We start from the raw sequence: 18,355 nt of genomic DNA, 5'->3' as shown, positions 1-18,355 counted from the left end.
TTATAAAGATGAATAAAGCATGATCCTGACCTCAGAAAACTGTGTCATTCTAGTAAAGGAGAGAGTTGCATGCCCCCGTAACTAAAGTAAAAAGTATTAAGTTCTTATGTAAGTGGGACAGCCACAAACTGCCATCAGAGCTCAAAAAGCCCTTTCTGCTGGAAGAGAGAGGAGACGTTTCAAGAATTAGATGCCAGTGGGAAAGTAGGGGAGGTCACCCTGGATGATAATATAGTGGTGTTAGTTCTACAGCTAACGTTGATTAAGCAGTTCCTAAGTCCCAGGCATTGTGTTAAACATTTTAAATACATTTCTCCCTTTAATTCCCACAGTGGCCAAATAAAGTAGGTCCTATCCCTATCCTCATTGTACAGATAGGAAGGAAAGTGAGGCACTGGGAAAGTTAAGTGTCTCAAGGTCTTATGACTAACGGGGGCAAATGCAAACAAAGTAAAACAACTGCAAATATAAATGATTCATGGATATCCCTCAACAAGCAAAGCATGGGGCTTCACAGGTAGTCCAGTGGCTAAGACTGCGTGCTCTCAATGCAGGGGCCCAGGGTTTGATCCCTGGTCAGGAAACCACATCCCACAGGCTGCAATGAAAAGATCAAAGATCCCACATGGCACAATGAAGACCCGGTGCAGACAAATGAATAGATAAATACTAATAAATAGTCTTGAAATAATAATAAAAGCCTGTCCTGGGAATTCCCTGGGAGTCCAGGAGTTTGGACTTGGTGCTTTCACTGCCAGGGCCGAGGTTTGATCTCGGGTCAGTGAACTAAGATCCCAGTGGACTCCCCCCACCCAAAAAACAAACCCAAAGCCTGTCCTACATTTGTTTGGCTTTTGAGATCACAAATTAGTCATATAATTTACCAGGTTTCTAGTAATAAGAACAGTTCTTCTGTATCAAAGTAAAATTTACATCACATTCTATCTTGGGAAAAAAAAAAAAATCCCAGACAGAAATAAACTGGGCCCTTCTGTGACACTCACACACTTTTTAATTAAGCTCCCTGAGTTTAACATTAATTCCAAATGCTTTTATGAATTCTCATTTCCTACTATATTTCAAGTGAGTTTGGACTCAACAAGCAGCTCTCAGAGTGCTGTGCTTAAAGACAATTTGTGAAGACTTGTTTGAGAAAAGATGACTAAAAAGCCAATGTAAATATGTGGTCTTTTGCACACAAATATATGTGCAGCTTTTTCCCCCTTGGTGGTTGATTATTTAGTTTTGCTTCTAGAGCTTTGCTTCTGTTTTGTATTTTGACATATCTGAGTCAATACTTTTCAGCCTGCTACCAACAAATACTCTGTAAGTATCTAGGTAATTTTAATTCACCTCTGGATTAAAAATTAGACTGTACATGGGAAATCTGTCGCTTATGATATAACATGAGCCAAAAGAAAAAAGCATATATAAAGTTGCAAAACTACTATACAGTAGTTTTTCAATTTGACAAAATAATATGTCTAGAAGGATACACCAAATGTTAACAGTGGTTGTCTGTAAATAGAATTATGAGTTATTTTCAAATTATTTCATTTCTTCTTAGGTTTCTCCAGCTTGGGATTTAACCTTTTCTTAGGACACTATAATGGATTTCTCAGGTGGCTCAGTGGTAAAGAATCCGCCTGCCAAAGCAGGAGACATGGGTTCAATTCCAGGGTCAGGAAGATCCCTTGGAGAAGGAAATGGCAACCCTCTCCAGCATTCTTGCCTGGAAAATTCCAAGGACAGAGGAGCCTGGTGGGCTACAGTCGGGGGGCGGGGGCAGTCACAAAGAGTTTGACACAACTGAGCGTGCACACACACAGGATGCAAAAGGAACATTTTAAGTGACACTGCAGTAACAAATTATTCTCAAACAGATTTTTGGACTGTTTTGAAAATGGGTAACAGAAGGGGAAGTGGGAGATAAAAGAAGCAGTTAATAGCTTTCTTTTCTTTGCTGAGCTACTAAGACTTCCTGCCCTGGTTTTCTGAAATAACTTATTTTTCCCTGCACTGAGTTCCCCACACTGAGTGTTAAATACGCTACATGTTTTCAAATCCTGTGGGAATAATGATCTATGGAGAACCTGGTGTGGTACATTAGGAATATCAAGGTTTCTAGTAAGATCCTCAAAAAATTAGCTGAAATCTACTATTTAAAAGTTTGAAAACAGCTTTCCCAGGCGGCTGCTGAAGATGATGGAGAGGCAGGTCCTGGGGCTCGATGGCCAAGGCCATCTACTGGGCCACCGGGCAGCCGTCATGGCCAAGCGGGTGCTTCTGGACGGGAAGGCTGTGGTCCTGCACTGTGAGGGCATCAACAGTGCTGACAGCTTCCACAGAAGGACACGGAAGTACCTGGCCTTCCTCTGCAAGCAGATGAACACCAACCCCTCTGGGGGCCCCGACCACTTCCGAGCCCCCAGACACATCTTCTGGCAGACAGTGCAAGGCAGGCGGCCCACAAGACCAAGCGTGGCCCAGCCGCTCCGGGCCACCTCAAGGTGTTTGACGGGATCCCGCCACCCTACGAAAAGAAAAAGCCGATGGTGGTTCCCGCTGCCCTCAAGGCTGTACGTCTGAAGCCTATTCCGAAGTTCGCCTGCACGTAGGGTGTCTGGCTCGTGAGGCTGGCTGCAAGTACCACCAGGTGGTAACAGCCACCCTAGAGGAGAAGAGAAAGGAGACGGCCAAGATCCGCTGTTGGAAAAAGCAGCAGCTCATGAGGCTATGGAGCAGGCTGAAAAGAACATAGAGGAAGAAAACCGACAAATTCACAGAGGTCCTCAAGACTCATGGATTTCTAGTCTGAGCCCAATAAAACTGACTACTTATTCTTCATGCTTGGCCAGGCCTGCCCTTCCTCCATCGCCACCCTAGGATGTGGGGGACCCCTAGGGGCTGCCATCCAGGTGCCACAGGCAGCCTGGGGCTTAGAAGACTGGGTACAGCAAAGGGGCCTTAGTCACTGCTGTTTAAGAAGCATGCATGCTCAGTCCTGTCTGACTCTTTGCAACCCATGCACTGTAGCCTGCCAGGCTTCTCGTGTCCATGGAATTTCCAGGCAAGCATACTGGAATGCGCTGCCACTTCCTACTCTAGGGTATCTTCCCGACCCAGGGATCGAACCCATGTCTCTTACGTCTCCTGCAGTGGTGGGTGTATTTTTTACCACTGTGTCACCTGGGAAGCCCAGCTGTTTAAGAAAGGACTTTTAAAAGGTGGAGGCAAAAAAAAAAAGTGGAGGGCTGTGCAGACATCATTTGGGACCTATTCGTTCATGAGCTTTAGGACACAGTTGGAATAACCAGTGCAGTTGCAATATTGGCAAAAGTGAGCTGGAAGACTTAGTTGGAAGGGATCCCACATCGCTGCAGGGTGTGTGTTTAAGGTTTCCACGTGGTCGGATACTATACTCTGTATCTGTTAGGATATGAGAGAATGCTTGGGTAGCACAGGTCTGGGATTTTAAGAAAGAGTTAATGGAAAGGAAGTGCAGCCAAGTGGTCACAGGCATCACCTTTGTGTCTTTCCTATATTTTGTGATCCAAAACTAATAGATTATTTTTAAAGAAAAAAATCTGAAAACAAAATACCGTGAGAGACAAATGGTTGCATTACAGATGTTTAAGACATGCTGAAACAAGTGCTGGCTTGAGATTCTCAACTAATCACTTGTCTGACATTGTATAATTGTCTAACAAACCCATGCAATTTCAAACAACATTTTAATCTTGAGGCTAGGGCTTCCCTGGTGGGTCAGTGGTAAAGAATCCACCTGCCAATGCAGGAGACACGGGTTCCATCCCTGACCTGGGAAGACCCCACATGCCACGGTGCAACAAAGCCTGGGCACCACAACTATTGAGCCTGTGCCCTGGCGCCCAGGAGCCACAACTACTGAGCCCACGTGCTGGAGTTACTGGAGCCCACACTCCAAGACAAGAGAAGCCACCAGTGGGAAGCCTGCGCACCACAACCAAAGAGTCGCTTCCACTCCCCAGAACTAAAGAGCCCTCCCAGCAATAAAGACCCATCACAGCCAAAAATAAATAAAAATAAAGTTATAAAAAAAATCTTGATGACAAACCACAACATTTTACAACACATCTAAGGGTTAAATCGGCAGAGAGCTGATGAAGTGTTAATGGTACACTCCAAGGCCCTGTGCTGCAATGTTTAATGTGCAAACACATCACACCCAGCAATATTGTTAAAGTACAGATGACTATTCAGGAGGTCTGGGTGGGGCCTGATTCCTGCATTCTTCATCAACTCTCAGGTCAGGATGCCCCTACTGCAGACATAGACCACATTTGTAGTAGCAATGATCAAAGGGACACCCACTGGCCAGAGCTGGCCAGGGTCCTCACCAAACAGTATCTTAATTAGACACCAGGATCTGGACCATTATTCTGAAACAGCAGGGATCTGCTCTTGTCAGCGCCCTCTGAGACACTGAATCACACTAATTAGAGGCACATGATGGCCAACACATTTATTTTATGGAGTGAACTATTAACTGTACACAGACTGGAATATCGGTATTTCTACCATCTCCAGTACCTCAATCTAACCCCCCTTTGATAATGTACAAAGATGGAGTTTCTGGACCTGCAACGCTTAAAGATGAGGCTCTGGACCGTGGCAATGTCATCACGCTGGTGTCACTCCGTGAGGCATCTCTGACTGGCCAGCTGACATTACTATGTGACATCCTAATCAGCTATCTCTACTCACAACAAGCAGGAAAGTCAACCCTGTAGAAATAAACAAGGGATGAAGAACACGATGGAAGTGAAATCTGAAAACGAATACACAAGAATTTAAATTTCTTCTATTTGTTTTGTTTTGAGGCGGAAGTCTAATGATTAGCCACAGAAGGAAAAGATTACATCTGTGAGGGCAGTGGTCTGTTTCCCTCACCACAGTATTTCTAGGACCTAGAAGTATCTCTGACCCACAAGAGGCACCCAATACATATTCACTGAATGAATGAACAGATAAGTATTTAAAGACGGTGGGAGTTGATTTCCTTGGCATTTACATCTTAATACCAAGGATTCCAGGGAGCTATATAGAACTATTCTTAATGATTTCGACATCAGTGAGGCCAAGTTGACTGTAAATATCACCTGATTTCCTGAAGACCCGTCTCTAGCGTTTAACACATTCAAACAGTAAGAGTTACAGACTACACTTCATTCCTACACAGAACTTCCTTTTCTCTGAAGACAGAGGCTAAGGCTTCAACTTAACCACAAGAGGAGAAACTGCTGCATGCTGGCAGTTGTTTTTGACTCTAAAGGATTGACAGTAAAAGACGTTACTCTTGTTCCTTCTAAACTTTCACAGACATGATTTCCTAACAGGAGGCAAATTTCATGAGAGATTTTTCAAGGGTAAGAAACAAAAACAAAGATAAAAAGTATGCCAAGAGTTCTTGAGAACGTTAAACAAAGAGTTACCACATGACCCAGCAATTCCTAAGTATATTCTCAAATATACAAATATCTACACGGAAACTCATCCATGAATGTTCACAGCAACATTATTCATAATAGCCAAAGAGTGAAATCAACCCAAATGTCTATCAGCTGATGGTTGGAAACATAAAACGTGCTTTATCCACAAAATATTACTCAGCCACAAAAAGAACTAAAGTGTCAATACATGCTACCACATGAATGAACTTGAAAACATTATGCCTAAGTCAAAGAAGCCAGTCGCAAGGGGTCACATTCAGTATGGTTTCATTTTTATGACATGCGCTAAATAGGCCAGTCCAAATAGAGACATAAAGCATTTCTTTTTTGGGGTGATGAAAGGTTCTGGAAACAGACAGTGGTGACGGTTGCACAACTTTGCAAATACACTAAAAACTGCTGAATTGTACATTTTAAGGTACAGTCTGTAAATTATACATGAATTTTAAAAATTCTATAAGGAAGTAAAATCAGCAAGTAGAAATATATATACGAAGGGAACATCCTTTTTCTCTGCTCTCTCATTCATCCTCCACACAAAACCTTTGACTGAAAAGCCATATATTTTATGTAGTTATTCTGAAAATGACTGGAACCCTAAAAATATCCCAACCACTAAACAAAAGCAGCTGCTTATTTCGATAACATTTTTGTAACACAGATCCTCCTTAGACTGCAAGTTGATAGAGGACGTATTCTCCAAATCCAAACATGTACAACCCACTAGAATGAACTCTGAGAAAGAATTAAAGCTTTTATTGGGTTGACGATAAAGTTTGTTCAGGTTTTTCCACACGATCTTACAAACTTTTTGGCCAGCCCAATAGAACCAGAAGCCACTGTAACTGGCACTGGCACAAAACACATTTCAGGTCACACGGGAGAACTACCATATTACTCCGTCTACTTGGAAGGCAGTGTTATTGAGAACCTAAGCATAATGGATGTTCTCCTAGTGTTTTCTGTTTCAAGCCTGAGACAAGGGAACTCAAAAACAAAACAAAACCCCATACTGCTGCTGCTGCTAAGTCGCTTCAGTCGTGTCCAACTCTGTGCGACCCCATAGACGGCAGCCCACCAGGCTCCCCCGTCCCTGGGATTCTCCAGGCAAGAACACTGGAGTGGGTTGTCATTTCCTTCTCCAATGCATGAAAGTGAAAAGTGAAAGTGAAGTTGCTCAGTCGTGTCCAACCCTCAGCGACCCCATGGACTGCAGCCTACCAGGCTCCTCCGTCCATGGGATTTTCTAGGCAAAAGTACTGGAGTGGGAAACCCCATACTAAACTCCACTAAATTATAGGGAAGTGTGTCCCGTATTTAAATTATTGGACATGGAAATTTAAAGAATGTAGGTTTGGAAACTCAGAATGAGATCATACTGAATTGTTTTAATGTATTCAATTACACATGAGAAATTAATAAGTACTACTCCCAGGTGCTAAGCTCATTCATTCATTTAATATCAACTCTGTGTGTGTGTTCAGCTGCTTAGTCGTGTCCGACTCTTTGCGACCCCATGGACTGTAGCCCACCAGGCTCCTCTGTCCATGGGATTCTCCAGGAATCTCTGGAGTGGGTTACCATTTCCTTCTCCAGGGGATCTTCCCGACCCAGGGATCGAACCAGTGTCTTCTGTGTCTCTTGCACTGCAGGTAGATTCTTTACCCACTGAGCCATCAGGGAATATAATATCAACTCTACTGTTTCTTAATTGTTGATACCGTTAAACAACGGTCTCATTCATATATAAGATATCTTAACTGGCTGAATAATCATATAATAAGAGATACTTAAATCTCTTTTTAAACATACCCTAGATTTAGAACCTCTGTTTCACAATAGCAGAAGGAATAATACAGATGTTGTCAAGTGGAAATCAAGATGAATGTATTGGAAGGCCTTAAAAAAAGTATTCATCAAGTGAGGATCACCATATCTAGATTTCCCTCTCAGATTTGCTACTAAACTACAAATGATGCCTGACCTTCATTTAAAAATCTACAAGAATTTTAGGACCTCCCTAGTGGCACAGTGGATTAGAATCTGCCAGCCAAAGCAGAGGACACTGGCTCGATTCCTGCTTCAGGAAGATCCCACATGCTGCAGAGCAACTAAGCCACAACTACTGAGTCTGCACGCTGCAACTACCGAAGCCCTCTGGCCCTAGAGGGCTGTGCAACATGAGAAGTCGCTGCAACTGAGAAGTGCGCCTGCTGCAACTAGAGAGCAGGCCCCACTTGCCGCAACCACAGAAAGCCCACGCAAAGGCAACGAAGACCCAGCACAAAAGCAATGAAGACGTAGCAGAGTCAAAAGGGAAAATAATTATTAAAAAAAACCTACAAGAATTTTAAAATGTATAAAACCTCAAGCAGGTTGAGTAACCTTGATGATGAGAATAGCCAAAGGCACTCTTAGCACAGTACTATTCAACTAGTTGTAATTTTCAGATTCTTTGCAGCATGAGAACTACTCGGATGACCAAATAGATTACTGACAAGTGTGATGAAGAAAAATGCCACTCACTCATATGATTCCACTCAGCTGGAATCCCACTGATTCAAAAAGCACTTATTAAACACCTGAATTAAAAGTTGCTCGAGGATTATCTGTCCTACTACACACTGGCCGCGGGTTGTATCTTTTTCCGTATATGTTCCAGGGTGTGGAGAAACCATGTGACTCTCCTATATCTTTGAGGACCAGGTCCCCACGGGGCAGATAACTGCTGTCACTTGAAAGTATATTTAGCTTCTCCTCTCAACACGTCTCTCTTTAAATCTGTTTTTCCATTTCCCTACGCTTTTGTATCCCATCCCTCAAGGGTTTCATTTTCTTTCCTTTGCCCTTTCCACACAGCTTCACTTTAAAATCCAAACTCGCTAGAATGGGAACCCGCTAAATGATTTTTTTTAATGCATTCAAGATCACAGGAGATATTAAAGACTACTTTCAGACAGTAATTCCATTCATTTAGTGTTAACTCTGCTTCTTCTCCTGTCTCTGTCCCTCTCTTTAGTCCTTCCCCTTCCACGGTCCATTTTGCCTCCAATTTGCGCTCTCCCAACTCACTGCCCTACATTTTCCTCGAGCTCTCTAAACTCAATCTCCATCTACAAGGCAGGTTTTCCAATGAACCTCCACCGCCCCCAACTCTCGCAATCTTGACCACTCTCTGCGACGCCCTCGGTTTCTGCTGGGACCCCAGACTCCCCCCAACCTCGCAGCCCTTCGCATCCCCAGTATCGCCCCACACAGCTTAGGAAACACCTCTCACACCCTCCCTCCATTCCCCAAACGCGCCTCTTCCTCTCAGGACCCCCTCCCCCCACACCCCTCAGAGCCCACCTCCCCCTTCCTCACACCTAGTCAAGGCTCCGGCGCCTTCAGAGCCGCTTCCCTCCTCCCTTCAGAGTGTCCGGACACTCCCGCCCCTCGCAGCCTTCCCTGCACTCGCCCACCGCCGGGCACCCCGCGCCCTCCCCGGGGCCCACAGCGCCCCAGCGGGCGCGGCCCTCCGACCTGCCTCCGCGCCTCCCGCAGCCCCTGCAGCCTCTGGCTCAGCTCCCGGCGGTAGCTCTGCGCAGCCTCCACGCTCTCGCGGGCCTCCTGCAGCATCAGCTCGGGCTCCAGCTCCATCGTCCCCTCGTCCGGCCGCGCGGCCGGCGGCGGCGGGCGCGGTTCCCTACTGTCCCAGGCGCCGCCGAGCGGCCCGGTACGGCCGAGCGCAGGCGGAAGCCCCGCCCCGCCCCGCCCCGCGGAGGCCTTGATTGACGGCAGCGCGAGACCGCGTCAGGGTCCCAGCGCCGCCTGCGCCAACCTCCCGGCGGCGCTCAAGCGCCGCACCTGGCCCGCGGGGGTTCTTCCCAGTCCGCGTGCAGCCAACGAAAGATTAACAACTGAACCTAGCGAAGTGCTTCGCACAACTTATCTCCTTCTGGCTTTTCACTACCAGGCCTCCTTGCACCCCTATTCCACAGCGGAGGAAAAAGAGGGACAGAGAGAGGAATCAACTTTATCAAGCCGTCGGGATTTTAACCCCAATGGCTCTTAAATAATTGTCTTCAGTTCAGTTCAGTTCAGTCGCTCAGTCGTGTCCGACTCTTTGCGACCCCATGGACTGCAGCATGCCAGGGCTCCCTGTCCATCACCAACTCCCGGAGTTTACTCAAACTCATGTCCATTGAGTCAGTGAACGAGCATTCCTGCAGCGGCCAGTGGTTTAGGAGGTTACCTGAGCCAGTCACCAGGCTCAGAGGGATCACCCCCCCCACCAGAAGCTCCTAGTCTAATAAAGCAGGCAAGACAGAGGCCTAAGCGTGGGGCCCCCCGTAGGTACCTCAATCCTGCCGGAACTCCAAGACAAGCTTTTTCTGTACCAGCCAGGTAGTGAAAATGTGGAGCTTGGCTGGCCATAAGGCCTCTGTTGGAGAAGGCAATGGCACCCCACTCCAGTAATTTTGCCTGGAAAATCCCATGGATGGAGGAGCCTGGTAGGCTGCAGTCCATGGGGTCGCTGGGAGTCGGACAGGACTGAGCAACTTCACTTTCACTTTTCACTTTCATGCATTGGAGAAGGAAGTGGCAGCCCACTCCAGTGTTCTTGCCTGGAGAATCCCAGGGACGGGGGAGCCTGGTGGCTGCCGTCTATGGGGTCACACAGAGTCGGACACGACTGAAGCGACTTAGCATAGCATAGCAAGGCCTCTGTTGCAGTGTAGTAAGTGGGCGTGACCATGTCCAAATAATACTTATGGACACAAATTTGAATTTCACCTAATTGTCATGTGTCACAAAATATACTTTGCATCTTTTTTCAACTACTTTAAAAGGTAAAAAACATTCTTCATTCAGGAGCCCAATAAAAACAGGCGGTAGGTCAGATTTAGACTGTGGTCAGAGGAAACTGGAGGGCTACAGGCCATAGGCCCGCAGAATCAGACACTACTGAAGTGACTTAGCACACACCACACATAGTTTCCTGACCCCTGGCCGAGTGTGGTAGACTTGCTTTCCCTCAGAAACAGACTGCCTCAAGGTTACACAATGAATCTGTACTAGAGGCTAGATTTCAGTTTTCCTGGGCCAGACTCTCATGTTCTTGCTACCATACTCTTTAAAATGACACTTGAGATTAGAGAAGTTTAGAAAAGGAAAGCCCTTCTGGAGAAAGTGGGAAATTATCCTAAACTAGCCAGCCACTCCATAGATGCTCAACAAGTACCTGTGGAATGAATCAAGGCATTAACTAAACAAAAAGGAGTAAGGAGAGGCACCCCAGGTAGGACAAAACTAAGTGGGGAAGCATATAAGGCAGGCAGGAATCTAAGTGGATTCTGTAAGGAAGGAGGGGCAGACCACTGTGACTGGAGAGGAAAGACTGAAATATATTGGGAGATGAAGTCGAGCAAAGTAAGGGCCGTGGAGTTCAGGTTAAGAAGGTTAACAGGTACTCAGAAAACCTCCAGAAGATCTCAACTGGGTTCGATCCCTGCATCAGGAAGATCCCCTGGAGGAGGAAATGGCAACCCACTCCAATATTCTTGCCTGGGAAATCCCATGGACAGAGGAGCCTGGTGGGCTACAGTCCATGGGGTCATGAGAGTCAGACGTGACTTAGCGACTAAATAACCACCGCCAAGTACATCAGTCAAGTGGGAGAAGTGTGTATTCCAGAATTACAACAGTGATGGTTATCAAGAGAAAATGGTATAATATTGGGGAGAAAATGACATCTTCCATTTTTCTCCATGTACTGAGTACATGTCATTGCCAAAAAGCACTAAAATTTGATTTAGGAGACTAGCAATTTTGGAAACATGTGTGAGCTACATTTCTAAAAATTGACAATAATTGAAACGTCTTCCTTACAGGGAGTGTGCAAATTCTGGTTAATATGGCCAAGTAAAAGCACATATTTATGTACAAAATGTTTAAAGAGTGTAAGGTATGTGTCTGGCTCTGTGCCAAGTGTTGGGAATCAACAGGAATAAGACCTAGGACTTGCCTTCATAGTCCACTGGGAGGAATCATACAAAGATAAGCAGGAATTTGTATTCTAATATATTGAATGCAATAAGTAGAAGCACAGAAACCTGCTGCCTAACCCAGCCAAAGGTAAAGTGGAAGGAAGAAGGTATCAGGGAAAGTTTCTTGGAAAAAGTAGCTTCTGAGGTGAATCTTAAGGTTTTTCTTGGTGTGGCCCCACATGGGTCTCTCTTTTCCCTTCCAAAATAACAAGGAGTTTAAAACTGGTTTAGGGGACTTCCTTGGAGATCCAATGGTTAAGAATACACCTGCCAGTGCAGGGGACACGGGTTCAACCCCTGGTCTGAGAAGATTTCACATGTTTTTGTTGTTGTTCAGTCATGAAGTTGTGACCAGCTTTTTGCAACTCCATAGACTGTAGCATGCCAGGCTCCCCTGTCCTTCATCATCTCCCAGAGTTTGTTCAAATTCTTGTCCATTGAGTCAGTGATGCTATCTAACCATCTCATCCTCTGTCACCCTGCTCTCCTTTTTTCCTTCAATCTCCCCCAACATTAGAGAATTTTCCAATGAGTCAGCTCTTCACACCAGATGGCCAAAGTATTGGAGCTTCAGCTTCAGCAGTCCTTCCTATGAATGTTCAAGGTTGATTTCTTTAAGGATTGACTGGTTTGATCTCCTTGCAGTCCAAGGAACTCTCAAGAGTCTTAACCAGCACCACAATTTGAAAGCATCAGTTCTACAGCATTCAGGCTTCATTATGGTCCAACTCTCATATCCATACATGACTACTGAAAAAACCATACCTTTGACTATACAGACCTTTGTTGGCAAAGTGGTGTCTCTGCTTTTTAATATGCTGTCTAGGTTTGTCATAGATTTTCTTCCAAGGAGCAAGCGTCTTTAATTTCATGGTGGCAGTCACTGTCTGCAGTGATTTTGGAGCCCAAGAAAATAAAATCTGTCACTGCTTCCACTTTTCCCCCTTCAATTTGCCATGAAATGAAGGGACTAGTTGCCATGATCAAGCCAGTTTTTTCACTCTCCTCTTTTACCCTCATCAAAAGGCTCTTTAGTTCCTTTTCACTTTCTGCTATTAGAGTGGTATCATCTGCATATCTGAGGTTGTTGATATTTCTCCCAGCAATCTTGGTTCCAGCTCATGAGTCATCCAGTCTAGCATTTCACATGATGTACTCTGCATAGAAGTTAAAAAGAGCGATGATATACAGCCTTGTTGTACTCCTTTCCCAATTTTGAACCAGTCAGTTGTTCCATGTTTGATTCTAACTGTTGCTTCCTGACCTGCATACAGATTTCTCAGGAGACAGGTAAGGTGGTCTGGTATTCCTATCTCCATAAGAATTTTCCACAGTTTGTTGTGAGCCACATAGTCAAAGGTTTACCATAGTCAATGAAGCAGAAGTAGATGTTTTTCTGGAATTCCCTTGCTTTCTCTATGATCCAGTGAATGTTGGTAATTTGATCTATGGTTCCTCTGCCTTTTCTAAACCCAGCTTGTACATCTCAAAGTTTTCAGTTTATGTATTACTGAAGCCTAGCTTGAAAGATTTTGAGTATAACCTTGCTAGTATGTGAAATGAGTACAACTGTATGGTAGTTTAAAGATTCTTTGGCATTGCCTTTCTTTGGGATTGGAATGAAAACTGACCTTTTCCAGTCCTGTGGCCACTGCTGAGTTTTCCAAATTTGCTGACATATTGGGTGCAGTCCTTTAACAGCATCATCTTTTAGGATTTTAAATAGCCCAGCTGGAATTCCATTACCTCCACTAGCTTTGTTCTTAGAAATGCTTCCTAAGGCCCAGTTGACTTCACTCTCCAGGATGTCTAGCTCTAGGTGAATGACCATACCCTCATGATTATCTGGATCATTGAGATCTTTTTTGTACAGTTCTTCTGTGTATTCTTGCTACCTATTAGTCTCTTCTGCTTCTTTTAGGTCTTTACTGTCTCTATCCTTCATCATGCCCATCCTTGCATGAAATATTCCCTTGATATCTCCAATTTTCTTGCAGAGATCTCTAGTCTTTCCCATACTATTGTTTTCCTCTATTTATTTGCACTGTTCATTGAAGAAGGGCTTCTTATCTCTCTTTGCTATTCTCTGGAACTCTGCATTCAGTTGAGTGTATCTTTCCCTTTCATTTCTCTTCTTTCCTCAGCTATTTGTAAAACTTCCTCAGACAACTGCTTTACCTTCTTGCATTTGTGTTTCTTTGGGATGGTTTTGATCACTGTCTCCTATACAATGTTACCAACCTCTGTCCATAATTCTTCAGGCACTCTATCAGATCTAATCCCTTGAATCTATTTGTCACCTCCATTGTATGATCATAAGGGATTTAATTCAGGTCATACCTGAATGGCCTGGTGGTTTTCCCTACTTTCTTCAGTTGAAGCCTGAATTTAGCAATAAGGAGTTCATGATCTGAGCCACAGTCACCTCCAGGTCTTGTTTTTCGCTGACCTGTATATAGCTTCTCCATCTTTGGCTGCAAAGAATATAATCAATCTGATTTTGGTATTGACTGTCTGATGATGCCCACGTGTAGAGTTGTCTCTTGTGTTGATGGAAGAGAGTGTTTGCTATGACTAGTGGGTTCTCTTGACAAAACTCTGTTAGCTTTGCCTTCCTTCATTTTGTACTCCAAGGCCAAACTTGCCTGTTACTCCAGGTTATCTCTTGACTTCCTACTTTTCCATTCGAATCCCGTATGAGGAAAAGGATGTCTTTCTTTGGTGTTAGTTCTATCAGGTCTTATAGGTCATCATAGAGCTGGTCAACTTCAGCTTCTTCAGTATCAGTGGTTGGGGCATACATAGACTTGGATTACTGCAATGTTGAATGGTTTGCCCTAGAAACAAACTGAAATCATTCTGTCATTTTTGAGATTGCCTGCAGGTAACGCATTTCGACTCTTTTGTTGACTATGAGGGCTACTATGGGATTCTTGCCCACAATAGTAGATATAATGGTCATCAGGATTAAATTCTCCCATTCTCGTCCATTTTAGTTCACTGATTTTTAAGATGTCGATGTTCATTCTTGCCATCCTGCTTGATCACGTACAACTTACCTTGATTTGTGAGCCTAACATTCCAGGTTCCTATGCCATATTGTTCTGTACAGCATAGGACTTTACTTTCACCACCAGACACATCCACAGCTGAGCATCGTTTCTGCTTTGGCTCTGCTGGTCCATTCTTTCTGGAGCTATTCATAATTGCCCTCTGTTCTTCCTCAATAGCATAGCAGACACCTTCCAACCTGGGGGTCTTGCCTTCTGATGTCACATCCTTTTGGCTTTTCATATGTTCATGGGGTTCTTGCAGCAAGCATATTGAACTAGTTTGCCATTCTCTCCTTCAGTGGACCACTTTTTGTCAGAACTCTTCACTATGACGCATCCATCTGGGTGGTCCTGCACGACATGCCTCATAGCTTCATTGAGTTATACAAGCCTCTTCACTGCGACAAGGCAGTGATCCATGAAGGAGAGTGGAACAGTAGAGAACACAAAAAGCACTAGCGAGTTCCACAAATTTTGGAAGATAGGAAGTGGAGAAGTAGTGATTGCCCAAGACTACTGCAGGAATTTATATCCGAAGCTGCAGAAGAGGAACCATTCAGATGGGCTAACTCCCCCTGAAGACTCCAAGGAAATTCAGGCCATATATCCTTTAAAAATACTTAGTCACTTAAAAAAACCCACAACCTATATTCTGACATTCCTTTTCTTATCCTATTTCCTGCATTATTTTCTCCTTAGCATTTAGCTTTATCTTACCTGTATAGCCCATGGGGTCGCAAAGAGTCGGACTCAGCTGAGTGACTTTCACTCACTCATTGCCATATATTTTACTTATCTATCATTTGTATTATATATGTCTACCAACTAGAATATAAATCCTAAAAGGAGAGAAATTTTTGTCTGTTTTGTTACAGCTGCTTTGTTCACAGCTGGCATATATCAGACACTCAATATTTATAGGATGGATGGAAGGATGAATAGCAAAGCACATTACAAGGAGTTATGGGATTAACTTGGGGGATATCTGTTAATATTAGAGTTAGATATTTTAGGTCCATTGCCCTAGTCCATGCATTTAGGTGATTCCTCCCCACTGCTTCCATGAAACTACATGAGATATAAATACCCCTGCATGCATTGGAGAAGGAAATGGCAACCCACTCCAGTGTTCTTGCCTGGAGAATCCCAGGAATGGGGGAGCCTGGTGGGCTGCCGTCTATGGGGTTGCACAGAGTCGGACACGACTGAAGTGACTTAGCAGCAGCAGCAGCCCCTAAATAGGGGTTTCCCAGGTGGCAGTAGTGGTAAAGAATCCACCTGCCAATGCAGGAGACATAAGATTGATCCCTGGGTTGCGAAGATCCCTTAGAGGAGGGCATGGCAACACACTGTAGTATTCTTGCCTGGAGAATCCCATGGATAGATGAGGTTGGTGGGCAACAGTCCTTAGGTTTGCAAAGAGTTGGAGAAGACTGAGCGACTGAGTACCCACACATGCCCCTAAATAGATTGGAGAAACCAAGTGGTCCAGAGAAAAGACCTCCACCTCTTAATACTAGGAAATTCCTCAGTGAAAATGCTAGTTCATCTTCTAATCATACTACTGTAGAACCCAGGAATGAGTCCTGCCCATGCTGAAAAACTTCAATCAGCGTTAACAATTTTTAAAAACAGCTTTATTGAGTATAACTGATTTGCAATAAACTGCATGTATTTAAAACATATAATGTGATTAACTTTTTCATGGGGAACCATTACCATAACCAAAATAACAAACATTTCTATCACTCCCCAAACTTTCCATGTAACACATTCTTTTGTAATCCATGCCTTCTTCAACTCCTGAACACAAGCAATGATGATCTGCTTCCTGTCAGTAGAAATTAATTTGCATTTTCTCAAATTTTAGAAAAATAGAATCATGCAGTATATACTCTTTTTTCATCTGGCTTCTTTTACTCAACAGAAGGATTTTGAGATTCACTCATGTTATTTCATGTATTGATAGTTCATTTCTTTTTACTGCTGAGTAGTATTCCATGGACGGAGAAGACAATGGCACCCCACTCCAGTGCTCTTGCCTGGAAAATCCCATGGATGGAGAACCCTGGTGGGCTGTAGTCCATGAGGTCTCTAAGAGTCAGACAGGACTGAGCGACTTCACTTTCACTTTTCACTTTCATGCATTGGAGAAGGAAATGGCAACCCACTCCAGTGTTCTTGCCTGGAGAATCCCAGGGACAGGGGAGCCTGGTGGGCTGCCGTCTATGGCGTCGCACAGAGTCGGACACGACTGAAGTGACTTAGCATCGGCAGCAGTATTCCATGGAATGGATATACTGTTGATAGGTTGTTCCCAGATTTTCACTATTACAAATAAAGCATCTATGAACATTTGTGTACAAGTCTTCATAATTTAGCTATATTGGGAATGTGGGAGAAGAGGAAGAGTGGAGGGTGGTGTTACAAGAGAATTAAATCCTTCACCATCATAACAGAACATTAGTGAATACTGTTTACAATTGTTAGATCAAAAAATAGCTGTGTAAAGATATTGGATTATTTAAAGATAAGTAGATATTTATAGTGCTAGAAGAATTTTGAAAGTGGTTGCCTCTGGGAAATAGAACTGGGGGTTGAAATAGAAATTAGGTGTTTTTTTATTAAAAGCTTTGTGAAGCTCTTTGACATATTTAACCAAATACAGGCATTATTTGGATGAATATAAAAGCTAATAATAATTTTTAAAAGTAAGGATTAGCCAGATGAGGAAGATAACAGAAAACAACACAGGTACATTGTAAATGCTAAATTGCCATACAAATATGACTGCTCATTTAATTTAAAATTAACAAATGCCATAAGTTCCTAAATAAATTTGTGTAAAATACTAACTCAATATCTAAAAATAAATTCAGTGCAAATGCTTAACAACACAACACATTTTAAATATGTAGTTTTTTGGAAGATGAAAAAGCACTGCATACTCTGCTGCTGCTGCTGCTGCTGCTAAGTCACTTCAGTCATGTCTGACTCTGTGTGACCCCATAGATGGCAGCCCACCAGGCTTCCCCATCCCTGGGATTCTCCAAGCAAGAACACTGGAGTGGGTTGCTATTTCCTTCGTCAATGCATGAAAGTGAAAAGTGAAAGTGAAGTCACTCAGTCCTGTCTGACTCTTAGCGACCCTATGGACTGCAGCCTACCATGCTCCTCCGTTCATGGATTTTCCAGGCAAGAGCACTGGAGTGGGGTGCCATTGCCTTCTCCGACTGCATACTCTAGAAACTAGCAATTCCACATCTAGGTGTGTATCCTGGAAAAGCACTACTTGTGTTCAAGGAGACAAGAAGGTTCATCAACTCACTATTTATCTAACAGAAAACTGAAGACAATTTAAACGATCATCGCTAAAGAAATGGGTAAATAAAAGGTGCATAACTGGGTGAAATGCTCGGGAATGAAAAAGAACGAATCAAGTGGACCTGTATCATGGCTAGGTCTTGAAGACAACGGGGAAAAAAAAAATTGCTGAGTGATATTTACGTTGCTACCTTCTATGTAAAGAAAAACAAAGCTAAAGATTTTTCTACAGATATGCTTGTATGTACTTTTACATAGATCTATTTATACGTAGAATACCGGATCGAACCCGGGATTCTTTACCGTCTGAGCCACCAGGGAAGCCCCCCCAAAGAAAGTCTGCAATACTATCCACCAAATAGGTAATATTGGCTGCCTTTGCGGCTAAGAGGAAGAAACTGAATTTGGGGGTGGAAATCAGAGAGACTTTCAGTTTTTTTCAGTAATTTTCTAATCG

At 43.8% G+C, this 18,355-nt stretch overlaps 1 protein-coding gene and 1 pseudogene across 1 annotated transcript in view; one reads left to right on the top strand and one right to left on the bottom strand.

The window, feature by feature from the left end:
- CRLF3 (cytokine receptor like factor 3) overlaps positions 1-9,210 on the bottom strand; it is a 42,285-nt gene extending 33,075 nt beyond the window's left edge. The window contains exon 1 of the mRNA XM_027519079.1: positions 9,015-9,210. Within this exon, the coding sequence (XP_027374880.1) occupies positions 9,015-9,131 (117 nt within the window). The 5' untranslated portion in view covers positions 9,132-9,210. The remainder of the gene's footprint in view (positions 1-9,014) is intronic.
- On the top strand, positions 1,768-3,060 carry LOC113878179 (annotated as a pseudogene).
- Positions 9,211-18,355: the final 9,145 nt, after the last annotated feature.

The sequence above is a fragment of the Bos indicus x Bos taurus genome, chromosome 19 (genome assembly GCF_003369695.1).
Source record: "Bos indicus x Bos taurus breed Angus x Brahman F1 hybrid chromosome 19, Bos_hybrid_MaternalHap_v2.0, whole genome shotgun sequence".
Lineage (NCBI taxonomy): Eukaryota > Metazoa > Chordata > Mammalia > Artiodactyla > Bovidae > Bos > Bos indicus x Bos taurus.
Note: the sequence above shows the minus strand (reverse complement) of the source record. Positions and strands in the feature narration are given on the sequence as shown.